General features: G+C 39.3%; 3 protein-coding genes across 11 annotated transcripts; 2 read left to right on the top strand and 1 right to left on the bottom strand.

Annotated features, from left to right (window-relative positions):
- Positions 1–393: 393 nt before the first annotated feature.
- LOC113211605 (cyclin-dependent kinase 20-like) lies at positions 394–3,130 on the top strand. Of its 7 annotated transcripts, none has more exons than XM_026430044.2 (8): positions 394–916; positions 989–1,151; positions 1,312–1,546; positions 1,659–1,847; positions 1,995–2,240; positions 2,390–2,617; positions 2,709–2,802; positions 2,876–3,130. In XM_026430044.2, the coding sequence occupies exons 3-8, from the start codon at positions 1,358–1,360 to the stop codon at positions 2,941–2,943; spliced, it is 1,014 nt and encodes a 337-aa protein (XP_026285829.1). In that variant the 5' UTR covers positions 394–916; positions 989–1,151; positions 1,312–1,357; the 3' UTR covers positions 2,944–3,130. The 7 variants fall into 7 exon arrangements, with proteins under 7 accessions (XP_026285829.1, XP_052119885.1, XP_026285820.1 ...); XM_052263925.1 differs by having other exon boundaries at positions 989–1,224; positions 1,356–1,546; XM_026430035.2 differs by having other exon boundaries at positions 989–1,224.
- On the bottom strand, positions 2,923–7,840 carry LOC113211587 (integrator complex subunit 5). Of its 3 annotated transcripts, none has more exons than XM_026430014.2 (15): positions 7,683–7,828; positions 7,460–7,578; positions 7,033–7,273; positions 6,803–6,959; positions 6,551–6,721; positions 6,239–6,465; positions 6,011–6,146; positions 5,698–5,928; positions 5,404–5,562; positions 5,060–5,318; positions 4,704–4,960; positions 4,359–4,579; positions 3,936–4,247; positions 3,559–3,849; positions 2,923–3,466 (listed from the first exon to the last, which is right to left on the bottom strand). In XM_026430014.2, exons 3-15 carry the CDS (start codon positions 7,255–7,257, stop codon positions 3,257–3,259), a joined length of 2,856 nt encoding a protein of 951 aa, XP_026285799.1. In that variant the 5' UTR covers positions 7,258–7,273; positions 7,460–7,578; positions 7,683–7,828; the 3' UTR covers positions 2,923–3,256. The 3 variants fall into 3 exon arrangements, with proteins under 3 accessions (XP_026285799.1, XP_026285792.1, XP_026285785.1); XM_026430007.2 differs by having other exon boundaries at positions 7,470–7,578; XM_026430000.2 differs by lacking the exon at positions 7,460–7,578 and having other exon boundaries at positions 7,683–7,840.
- A 50-nt stretch (positions 7,841–7,890) lies between these two features.
- On the top strand, positions 7,891–9,801 carry LOC113211578 (SPRY domain-containing protein 7). The gene is made up of 5 exons (XM_026429992.2): positions 7,891–8,266; positions 8,355–8,471; positions 8,555–8,727; positions 8,798–8,900; positions 8,985–9,801. Exons 1-5 carry the CDS (start codon positions 8,125–8,127, stop codon positions 9,080–9,082), a joined length of 633 nt encoding a protein of 210 aa, XP_026285777.1. The 5' UTR covers positions 7,891–8,124; the 3' UTR covers positions 9,083–9,801.
- The last annotated feature ends 2,370 nt before the right edge of the window (positions 9,802–12,171 follow it).

Here is a 12,171-nt window from a genome sequence, read left to right as displayed (position 1 = left end):
CGGGGCGGGCGGGGTATGCCCGCGCACCCGCGCGGGTCCGGGGCCATCACGACCACTTGTGCCAATCAAGACTCGTTAACCTCCCCGCGGCCCCGGCACTGCCCCGGCCGAGGCCTGCTGTGCCCCGCTCTGCCCCGACCATCGCGCTCAATTGAGGCTCGGCGGGGGCGGGGAGGGGGCTGGGGCTGCTGCTGCTGCTGCTGCTGCAGGGGCCGCCGCGGCGCTGGGGGGCGGGGCGGAGACACGCCGCCATTCCAGCGCAGGCCCTCGACCCGGGACGGAGCCGGCTGCAGGGAGCCCCATGGGGTGGAGCGGAGCTGAGCGGAGCTGAGCGGGGCGAGGGAAGACCAGCGCGGGCCAGCCGGGCCGGGGGCCGGGGGGCCGGGGGCCGGGCCGGGCTAGCCCATACTGGGCCCATGCCGGCCCAGGATGCGCCCCCACGGCCCGGATGTTTGCCCGCTGGACACCGCGTGACGCAGCCTTTGTCGGTCAGGCCTCCCCTAGCCGCCCACTCCGCGCGTCCGAACCACCTGTTGGGCGCGCCCTAAAGCGACGTGCTTTGTAATGCCAAGAGAGACGTGAGGAAACACAAACATATTTGAGCAAAGACATATGGAAATGCATTGGCAGGAAAAATTGCATCTGTTAGAGCTGAACACTTTCACACTTTAGCGGCTATTAGTGTTGTCGGCTCGAGAGAAATGTATTCAAAGGTGCCCCACAACTCCTGGTCCTGGTGTTTCTCTGTTACTGTGTCGCTCACAGCTCACAGGTGAATTCGACTACCGTCAATAACTCACTACTAACCACGGCGCCTTACGGCTCGGAGCAGTAGGCAACCCGCCCCCACGAGTGCACAAGTGTATAATGAAAGGGAACCAAGAACGTTGGGCTTGGTTCCCATATGATGCGCCATGTACGTTACACGACCAACGAATTAACGTTAAGCACGCAGGCTTCTTTCTACAGTATTTTACTCTGTTTTCAGGGCTGAAAGCATTTAATTAACGGTCAGGTAGTTGTCCATCATACCCCACCGCACACCCACTCCTGTTGCTATGGCAACGCTGTTTTGAAATGAGCGGAGCGGACACAGACGCCTCCTAGTAGACGGCCACGAATGAGGTTATGTGGCATTGTTATTGATCGATGTAAGTTGGTTTAATACAATTTTCTCTGAAAAAAACATTTACTTTTTTCCACTTATGTTGGAGCAGACAGATTGTAAGATGAATGATTTATTGGAATGAGCAACTTGAGGTGTCATTGTCTCCAACGGACAAACTTTCATGGTTTATTTTCTGCTTAAAGACTGATGCTTTTGTAACCTTTGACTTGGACCATGATCTGAAAAGGAATGATGGAAAACTACACAGTAACAGGTCATATAGGTGAAGGAGCGCATGGACTTGTTTTGAGAGGAAGACATTTACCCAGTGGCCGTGATGTGGCTTTGAAAAAGGTAAAGGTGAGAAAACTAGAAGACGGGATCCCAATTAGTATTTTACGAGAGAGCAAAATCTTGAAAACTGTTGACTGTCGCTATGTAAGTAGAAAATAGACCAAACCTTTACATTTACTTATTGTTTATGCAAAGAATATCTTAATCACATACAAATTGTACTTAATCAAATATCCATTAATTTATATGCCTGCAGATAGTAAAACTGTTAGATTTCTTCCCTCAAGGTTTGGGTTTTGTTTTGGTATTTGAATTAATGCCATCTGGCTTGTGGGAAATGCTACATGATGTAGAAAATCCCATTACCCTTGCTCAAGGAAAGAGCTACATGCGCATGCTCCTGATGGGCTTGAATTATTTACACAAGAATCACATAATGCATAGGGTAAGCTCAGTTTTCATTCTCAACCTCATACCTGTTATTGTTAAGGTCATTCCTACCCCAGTTTCTAGGGTTTCTTTTGGCTTCCTTAGGCACGTGTTTCCTATGTTGTACACTTTAATGTGTATTATTTTGCGCTTCTGTTCTCAGGATTTAAAGCCAGCAAATCTCTTGATAAGTTTTGAAGGAGAATTAAAGATTGCTGATTTAGGACAGGCCAGATTAATATGGTCAGATTCTAAAAATGAGAGCCGGCCCTACACACACCAAGTTGCAACTCGCTGGTACAGGGCCCCTGAATTGTTGTACGGAGCTAAGTTTTACACGCAGTCTGTTGACCTTTGGGCAGTTGGGTGTATTCTGGCTGAAATTATAATGAAGAGTCCTATATTTCCAGTATGTTGATAAAAAAATTCATAATACTAGTAATCAATTCAAAATGTACTGTTATGTTGTAAAAGTAAAACAAATATGGAACTTTATGCAATTTTACCATATTTTCTTACAACTCTCACTTTATAAATTACTTTTTTTTTGTTTTACAGGGAGAAACAGATATAGAACAATTAGCAATGGTAATAAGTAGTTTAGGAACACCAACGGAAGAATCCTGGCCTGGTTTGACATCCCTCCCCGATTACAATAAAATCACCTTTCCTGAGTCTCGACGAATACCTTGGGAAACTCTTGTTCCTGATTGTCCTCCAGATGCTTTAAGTCTTATTCAAGGTTTTTTACTCTATGATGCAGATAAACGGATAACAGCTCAAGAGGTGAGTTGAGAAAGTAACTCAGTAATACGGAGTCAGTTAATCTAAAATCTACAATTTCATAAAGTCTTGAACTTAATATTTATGGTTTCAGGCACTGAGTCATTCATACTTTTTCACACCTCCTTTGGCGTGTCCTTTAAGTGATATGCCTAAACCAAAGGATGGACACCGAAATAAATTTCGAGGTACTAGTGCTTCACATCTAATTCAAAATCTTAAAATCTTAGATCTTTTCTAACAGTATTTGTAATATTGCAGATAGAGAAGTAAAGGCTGATGTATTATTCGAAGAACTTTTTAAACAATTATCAGACTTTGTACCGTAACCGTAATCAGGTTCAATATTTTATTTGAATTCTTTAATTTTACTGCATTACAATTATCACAGGCTGGTGATTTCTAGTTAGCCTTAATTCATCGAGGGTATTTTGTGTACTTTTACAGAGTATGCTTCTGCACTGTACTTAATGCAAAAATATCATTCTGTCCATTAAAATTTTAAAATTACAAACATTTGACTGTACACTTCTTATGTTTAAGAAAGGTTCTGTTACAACTATACAAAAACAGCTTTTGAAAATTGCATCTGAAAATGTCATAGAAATTGGAAATAAAAAGTCACATGAAAATCATGTTCTTTCAATGATTAAACAGTTGTGCAAATAACTCTCCTAAACTATCAATATTTGCCAGCATTATTAAACGCATTGTTTCTGTATATTGAGGTCCAGGGGGTTCTTGAGTTGAATCACGCCACATATTTCCATGAGTATCTCTTGAAAAGAGATCAGGTGCAGGTACATGGTCACGCATGTAATTCCAAACACAGTCTCTTAAAACTTGCACAACCTGTAACATGAGAACAATATTAGTCAAATGTGGTTGAGTGTGGGTAAATATCAAAACTACGACATTACACATTCTTAGTATTTTCATCATACTTCTGGAGGTTTTATGTGAGGGACAACATCTCTCAAGCTTGAAAGAGGGCTTGGAAGTAGCTGTCCTAGAGCAAGGAGACTAAGGAGCCTAACTGTTGTTGGGAGTAATGATGGATCTCGATGGTGGCTACATGAACCCCATTGAGCAATTAATGTTGCTGTCACAGCACGTAAAATGACCGAGCAATAGCACAAAGCTGGCCTCTGCAAACCAATGAACCAAAGAAGTTCCCACAAGATTGGGCCCTGTTCCAGCTTTCTTCTAATATAACAATCTCTTTCCACAGTAGCCTGAAATTTGATTTATTTTTTAAAAAATTGTATCGCAGTAGTTTTTTTAAATCTTATAGTTTAAGTGTATTAAGACATTTTCTTACTTTACATCCATCCTCGTCAGGCCAAGGAAGACCATTGTACATAACATCTGGAGATATCAGCTCAACTAACAGTAGGGAAACTGATATAACAGTATCAAGAGAAAGTGTAGGCATTCCAGGCTCCATTGCAGTGGGGTCCAAGATGGCATTGGACACACAACAGGATCTCACAGCATCCAAAAATAACTGTGTATTTCTTTGAACCAAAGATATAGGTGTAGTATTTTTTTTGTTTAAAGTTCTCAGGCCAGTGCCAATGACACCAGCATGAAATACTGATGAATGTCTCTGGGCTAGCACCCAGCTTAAACCCTGAAAAAGAGAACATAATCTCATGAGTATTGTAAAAACATATACAGAAAGATTATAAGTAGTCAGAAACATTGTTCTAACAGTAAAGTACAAAAGTAGAAAACAACAGACCTGCTTAAGATTTTCATCCATTAGTCTTATATCTGATTCCTCTGCAGAGAAAAATTCCTCATTTAATAAATCATTGGCTCCAAAGAGATGAGTAGGCCCATGAAAAAGAGCAAGCTCTAGAAGAGTTCTCAGAGCAAGAGATCTAGCAGCAGATGACCGTAGAGAAAGTCTTGAAAGAAGTTTACAGGCAACCTGGCATCCTTCAAAACCTCTGCTATCATCTGTTTAAGATAGAGAAAAAAAAAGAGAAGAAATGATTGGTTGTTGATGCAAAGATTCATACCACAGACTATAGATAAGTTAAAAAAAAACAACACAAGAAACTTATATGATTTTTACGCTTACCTATTTCCACACACATAAAAAAATAGGAAACCGTTGAATGTGCCAATCTTAAAGCATCTTGAATGATTGGGGGAGTTACAGATGTTGGCTTTTCCCCTGGCTCTTGAACAAGAGCCAAAACCAAAGTTTCTGCTACTGCATGAGCTACATCAGGTTTGACACTAGAACCCAATGATGAGCAGGCTGTTCCAATCGATGAATAAATTGCTTTAAGTACAGGTTGACTATGGTTTTTTAATTTTCCTGAACGCTCCCATCTGCAACAGTACATTTAATGAAGATCTAAGAAGTACTGTATGTTCTCACTTGTTGATATTTGTGTACAGATAGTTACTTATTTTAAAAGAGAGCCTTACCGTAATAGAGTTGTAAGGTTCTTCCACAGGTCCCTAATAGACAAACCATCATCCTTTTTGTGTAAGGCTTGTTCAAGACCTAACTGAAGGATATTTGAATGCTCCAAAGATAAGCCCGTCCTATTTGATTTTCTAAAGTTCCCACTTGCACTTGCCTGGTTTTCAAGGAGTTTGGCAACAACACTTAGATGGTCTTCAGTTTTAGCATTGGTTAAAATATAAGCTATGGCATTTGGAAAAACACTTGGACTTTGAAGACCTGGAGATGAATAAAAACAATGATATTTGTGAAAATAGGTGTTCTGTGTACAAACAAATTAACATGTCACAGATAATTTGTTTACCCATGAAGCCAATAAGACGAAGAGCAGACTGAACCCTCAGTCTTAGAGGGCTGAGAAGGAGAGGGAGAACTGTCTTTAGATCCTGACGAAGTGAACTAAGGAAAGGTATGTTTCCGTCCACACGGTGAAGGAGGAGAGAGAGTTCTTGAAGCAGCAGTTCTAAAAATAATACAAGGCATTTTTTAAGGCACTGACACATTATTTTCAGAAGTGCATAAAGAGGAATGTCTAAACTCCTAATCATATGAAAGAGATCCTCCAAATATGACAGAAAATAGAATTAATTAAAAGTACCGAGAAATTCCTGGCCATTAGTTTGGACAACTATTTCTTCTGGAGTTGTCGGCATTAGTTTTGGTGTGGATGGTGATGCACAATCAAGAAGTAATGCTAAAATAGTTGGTCCACCGCTTGGACACCCTAAGACAAGGTGAACCAGAAGGTCTTGGAAAGCCTCACGCCCTCCATAATATGCTAACCAGTCTGCAGATTGCTCTGCTAACTGACTTAAAATTTTTGGTGTCACTTTAAAAAAATATAAACAAGTGTGAATCAACTAAAAAATTAACGGAAAAATTAAGATGTAATAAATAGTAATTATACTTACATGTATGAAGTACATCCATGCTCAGAGAACGCAATAGTGTTGAGGACATAGAGGCGAGTTGTAATAAAAATGGGACAGTAGAATACTGTTGATGAGTTGTTACAGCATCAGAGACTTTTGATTTCTCCAGACTCCACTAAAAAGAATAAGTATAAAAACAAAATATGATAAAATTTACAAATCATCAATTGTATAGCTAGGTGATGTCAAAATAATGTAAGTTTGTACTTGGAATAGTTGTAGAAGTGCTCTTCTCATGTCAGTCGAATGACTCCCTGCTAAATAGCCTAAAATTTGAACAACCGAGTTGAGTTTTGGAGCTTTAGGTCCTTGCTGGTTACTGCAAAAGTCTTTCAAACCACATGAAAGTACTCTTGTCATAACTGTCCTTGGAAAGCAGCTACCCACATGGGCTACAACCCAGTCAAAATGAGGACTGTGAGCAACACACGTGTCTAGGCAACAAAAACAAATAAAAAGTTAAATCAACTTAAAAATACAGAAAGATAAAACAGCAGTAAAGCAAAAATGTCAACCAACCTAATAAAGCATTAATACATGACTCGGTGTCATAGTTCATTAAACATGATAGGCATTGTGTTGTTATATCAATCAGACTTCTTGTAGCTCGGCAAGACATCCACAACTGGAGCGATTCACTGAGAATACCTGAATGGGCTGCTCTACTGGCATAACGGCTAGAGAGCTCACCTTCAACAGTAATAACAATTAAGGCACAGTATTTATTAAGGTGTACATGTTAACTGTCAAAGATTTCTGGTTGATAGTTACCTAAGAGTTGAAGAGACCACTTGCTAATGATAGGTGCCCATGCCTCAGGAGAATTACTCACAAAATCACAAAGAACATTATGAACTTCTGCTATAGCTGCTTCCTCTTGTGCCGACAAAGTAACTTCATGATCTTTTGATCCTTTCTGAGCCGCAACCTACAGAAACACTGTGAGTGAACAAATCCTGCTTGCTGATTAGAAATACACTATGGTCAATTTAGATACTTACCTCTACATTTTCTATGTAGTGGCGTACAACTTCATCAAAAAGGAAGCAAAAGTACTCTAAAACTGCTTCGCGTGAAGCAGGCAATGTTTTGAGGAGAGAGAGTGCAACACGGGCTAGCCCAATGTCTAAATGACCTTTCCTTGAACTTCGAGTTGCTCCATTAATAAACGCTCTAAGCTCTCCCATCAAATCTGGACCCAACATTACAGATGTCGTTGGATTCATGGTGGAAATGTATTAACTGGAACAAATTACACATTGAGAGGTGCACTTCAGTTATTCTAAAAATTAAAAATACTATTGGTGTAGGTGATTAAAATATTTAATTCACGTTATTTTTTTATATTAGTACATCAACAAGTCTAGTAATAATAAGAAATTATCATGTGCTAGGCACACTAACAAACGCCAAACAAGAAAACATAACCTAAACGTACTTCAAAGACTTGTTTGCTGTGGAAGGAAAACAAGCTTGCCAGTTTCACGGCAGAACCTTAACTCAATCTTGGCATTTGACATCTTTTTCGTGGTAAATGTAAATGAATTCTACCCATAATTTTAAATTAAACAATTAGTTTCTGCTTTAGAGTGCTATAGCAGACAGAGCAGAAGATGAAAATTTACTAAGGTTGGCGTTAAGTTCAACTTACTATTAAATCGAGACTCATCTGAGTAATTTTAATCATTTAAAAGGAAGGAGATGGTCGGATAAATTATAATTGGAACACATTCTATTTATTTTCAAGCGAAATTCGAAAAGAGAGCTCCAAACCGCTACCACCACCACCAACACAACACAACACGAACACACAGCCTTCCTTAATGTGTTTGACACCTATTTCACTAGATGACTACTACTGTCAGAAACACCTCTTTAGAGTTTTGTTGTCAAATGTGTTTAAAAATGTAATAGCAAAATATAAACTGTCTTAATTTTATTACTTGTGCGTCATAGATGACTAGTTTCATTGTGGATTTGTTTCCTCTTTAGTAGTCTTTCTGACAGCTGACAGGTGTTACCATATGAAACAAACCTCACTGTTGGGTGGGAGGTAACAGGTATCTTTTTCTGATTTGAATTAAACTTAAGCTATGTCGTACGCATTGTGCTGTTTGAGTCTGAGAGGTTGTTTTGGGGGGCCGTCAAACTATGGGGGAAACTTATCCAATCGTCGTGACCAAAATGGTGTGGAGGGTAACAGAGAACCTATTTTGTTGGACACCAACTACATGGGTATGTTTTATTATGCACATATTTAATTTTATGCTTGTTGTTTCTTTCTGACTACTATTGTTACATTTATTTCCAACCTTTCATTCAGGTCATGAGGTTGTCATTGTGAAAAATGGTATACGCCTCTGTGGAAACGGAGGGACCATAGCTACTGAACCAATTAACCAGAACAAAGCGTATTGGGAAATTAAACTACAACAAACAGGTATATGTAGCTGAGTTTTTAATAAGTTTTATCTCATAAAGTTTTCGTGTTTAAAAATAATAATATTGGTTTTAATTTAAAAGGTGTATGGGGTGTTGGTCTCGGAACACGCAATGCTGATCTGAACTCAGCCCCAGGTGGCTCAGACAAAGATTCGTGGGTCCTATGTAATGATGGTACCCTGAGACACGATAAAAAAGAAGTTGGAAAGATTGCTGGCATTCCTGGGGATACAATCAGTGATGGTGACATACTGGTATGTATACCTCACTATTACCTTAAGTCATGTTCTTACTCAACAGTAATTTCAACATAAATTCTATCAGGGTATGACATATGACCATGAAGAACTGAAGTTTTATATTAATAATGTATTAGTGGAGCCAGCAATGACTGGTATTCGAGGAACAGTGTATCCAATCCTCTTTGGTAAGAGTACTTAAAGAAAAGAAACTCTTTTACATGCTTTAGTGGCAACTAACATTTTAATTCAACTTGTTTTGTTTGTTCCAGTGGATGAAGGCGCAATATTGGATTTATGTGTTGAAAGACTCCATTATTCTCCACCATCTGGCTTTGACCGGATTATGTTAGAGCAGTCACTTCTGTGACGTTTGATTTATCAACACTTATCACAATTCCTTGTACTGGCTGTGCTTCCAAATCTGCAGGATTTAGAGCAATTGAATCTTAAACATCACAGTGACTTGCATTACTGCAGGATCAAGAGTAAACTAAGAAATTCACAGTGACCCACAGAGCAATTTCACTGTGATACGTTATATTCTATTTCAGAATATTTCTACTGTCTAACATTGAGAGCAGTAAATTTTAGTGGCATCATTGATCTTTAATGGTGGTGTACGTACAGGCAGGCAGTTGTTTGTTATTGGCTATGAATCTTTTATCTCTGAGATCTTGAAGAGTTATCAAACTTACTTTGATGAAAAATCTCTTGGATGAACTAATGCTTTACACAGGGTTTCAACTATATTAATGTTTAACTGTTGTTATCATTTCATTTGTAAATTTTCTTAGAAAGCTACACTTTCATTCATCTGCCTGTGGGGTGTGGGAAGCAGTGGATGGTCAAATTTTATTACTCTTCTCATTTTATTTTAAGCTCGAACGCAGATTTTGTTGCTATGTGATGGACTGAATTTTATGTTATTGTAGTTAATTTATTGACCAAGTTGCATGAGAAATGTTCTTTTCTTCATACATTCCTGTTAGAAATCTACAAATCTACACCTGTTTACCAAATGTTTGGATGCATGTTGAACAGAAAATGCATTATTTTAAAAATAATAACACAATAGACAAAAAGAAAGTGGTTTGTTTTAATTAGAACCAGGCACAGAACATAGAATTTAAAGAAGTTGTACTTTTTTGCCCACCTTTGAGGAATGTCACTCATGGGATACAAAGACATTAGATCATATCAACATTTTCTATGCTGTTTTTAATTTTTTTCACCGGTGTACGTTACGCTTGCTGCTGAGTTTTGTAATGAGGTATGTATATGTGTTGTTTAACATTCCTGTCATATTTTAAAATATCATTAATCCTTAAACTGTAGTAGTAGTATTCAATTTGAGCTCCCTTGAAATTGATAATGTTACCCAGGAGTCTCTTGTTATGGATTGTGAAGTACCATTGCTTTTTCAAAACATATTTTGCTGTGTGCAAAATATTTGTCATGGCCAAAACAAAGTGAGTAATATGAGTCCTCTTCTTTTCTTTTCAGTGTTACCAGACGTATGCTGTTAGTTGGGTGTTTCTGTTTGAAAACCAGTCAGACAATTTGCCTGCATGTGGTAAGTACGCATGCTTTTGAAAGCTTACAGTTGGTTTCTGATTGTATCAAAGAAATTTTGGTCAAAATTTCCGCCCCAAACATCAACATCCATAAGATGACCCCGATAAATTGATGTTCAAATACAGTCCTATCTCAAAATGTTTGTAATGTCATAAGAACAATTGGAACAGGAATTTATAGTTTAGTGCCTTAAAACAAGTCATGATTCTTGTTTCGATGATTATGCTTGAGAATAGGATTACTTCTTTTGTGTAGTCATGCCGGATCAAATAGCCCAGTGAGAAATGGATTTACTCAACGTTGATACGATGTCGAGAGTGGGGCTCACTGTTAAAAAGCTGTTGTAAATTAACAACAAAAGATCAGTCGAGTTTGTTAGCAGCACACATTGTTTTTTAACAACTCATGTTGTTAAAAATAAAATGAAACAAACTTTAATAAAAATCTCAGAAACAAAGTTTCTGACCTGACCGAAAACAGGCACTTTTGTTCTGCTCCTGGAAAAATAAGTTGTAATTACCAGTGTGTTGTTGCTAACAAAATTAACCAAACTTTTCTAGTAAATTTTTATCAAAGTACTAAGTACTCAGTTTCTGATGTTGGCCAATATAAACCAAATAGCACGAGTTTCACGAGGAGTCAAATGAAAAGAACATTTGTTGTTTATTAACATCTGTATCGGATGTTTTTGGCCACACAGATGTTGAATTCGAACTATAAAAGTATAATCGTTGACGTCTCACTGCAATCCAAGTATATCTCGTCAAGTATGAAATTGACTGACATTTCAATGCTAGCCAGTGTCCCAGCGAACTGTTACAGTACCTTCCCCGGACGTCGCTCTGCGGAAAAGGGCCCTCCGAGATCGGACCAGAGTCAGAATATCCGAGGGAGAAATCACTTTCGTACTAACAACGTAATAACGCGTACTAATGGCAGAAATAAAGCGTAATAGTGCTGTAAGAACAAAATTTTGTAAAAATTGTGAAAAATGACGCTAAAAATAGGTTGTACTAACGTACACTTTCATCTGGAGTGATTTCCCCCTCGAGAATATCTTGCTGAAGAATCAAATTATTGTACTATACTATACCCGGTGGATCCGCGGATCGTTAAGTTTACGGAAAGGGCGCACCAGAGGGAATATATTAAAGTTTTCCTTATTCGGCCCACGTCAAACTTTGAATGTAACGTGGGGTAATCCCTCTTCCTTTTTCGATTTGAGAACTCTTATAAGTTTCTGCGTTACGTAACTTCGAATCTTATTCTGTTTTACGCTGCCCCACCCAGAGAAGGAGCGCTCTAACAATACCATTAAACGGTTATCTCAGGTATTACAAAATTAGCGTTAATACAGTTATCAGAACCATGTTCTAGTTCTAACGGCTACTTCAATGTTGCCTCAACCATCGCTTTAAATGGCTATCCCTGAAGTAACCATACGATTGCTACTTTTCTATTTTATGGGTTTCCTCCTGAAGTAACCTCGCATAATGAAGCTTATGGAAAAATTGATCGACAGTTGCCACCTACATTGATAAGAGGCAAATGTGCCGAGTGTAGGCAAAATCGGGAACTAAGACTTGCGTAAGTCTCCTCTTTGATTGTGATGACGTTGACGGATCGGCATTGCTAGCGCCTGCGACGCGTTGGGTAGGCCGACTCGCCAAGCATCTGCGTGGAGCCGGCGGCTCGCCTTGCCCCTGCCCCGGCCTACCAGGCCGCTTGGGGGAGAGAGACTGCGGAGACCGTCACACGGGGGACGGTGGATGCAGGTGAGGGAGAGTTAGGCCCCAAACGTTTCATCATACATTTCCTTGCGTTGTAATCGGGTACCAGAGCGAAATCGGGACGCTCCCGACAACGCGATAGAGATGCCTA

Source organism: Frankliniella occidentalis, unplaced genomic scaffold (assembly GCF_000697945.3).
Source record: "Frankliniella occidentalis isolate FOCC.00 unplaced genomic scaffold, Focc_3.1 Scaffold15, whole genome shotgun sequence".
NCBI classification, from domain to species: domain Eukaryota; kingdom Metazoa; phylum Arthropoda; class Insecta; order Thysanoptera; family Thripidae; genus Frankliniella; species Frankliniella occidentalis.
Note: the sequence above shows the minus strand (reverse complement) of the source record. Positions and strands in the feature narration are given on the sequence as shown.

Coding starts and splice junctions, on each gene's coding strand:
- LOC113211605 (XM_026430044.2), top strand. CDS start 1,358: ATGATGGAAAACTACACAGTAACAGGTCATATAGGTGAAGGAGCGCAT. Junction 1,547..1,658: donor AAACTGTTGACTGTCGCTAT/GTAAGTAGAAAA, acceptor ATATGCCTGCAG/ATAGTAAAACTGTTAGATTT. Junction 2,803..2,875: donor ACACCGAAATAAATTTCGAG/GTACTAGTGCTT, acceptor GTAATATTGCAG/ATAGAGAAGTAAAGGCTGAT.
- LOC113211587 (XM_026430000.2), bottom strand. CDS start 7,257: ATGAATCCAACGACATCTGTAATGTTGGGTCCAGATTTGATGGGAGAG. Junction 5,319..5,403: donor TCGTCTTATTGGCTTCATGG/GTAAACAAATTA, acceptor ATTCATCTCCAG/GTCTTCAAAGTCCAAGTGTT. Junction 4,961..5,059: donor AACCTTACAACTCTATTACG/GTAAGGCTCTCT, acceptor GTACTGTTGCAG/ATGGGAGCGTTCAGGAAAAT.
- LOC113211578 (XM_026429992.2), top strand. CDS start 8,125: ATGTCGTACGCATTGTGCTGTTTGAGTCTGAGAGGTTGTTTTGGGGGG. Junction 8,728..8,797: donor TCAGTGATGGTGACATACTG/GTATGTATACCT, acceptor AAATTCTATCAG/GGTATGACATATGACCATGA. Junction 8,901..8,984: donor AGTGTATCCAATCCTCTTTG/GTAAGAGTACTT, acceptor TGTTTGTTCCAG/TGGATGAAGGCGCAATATTG.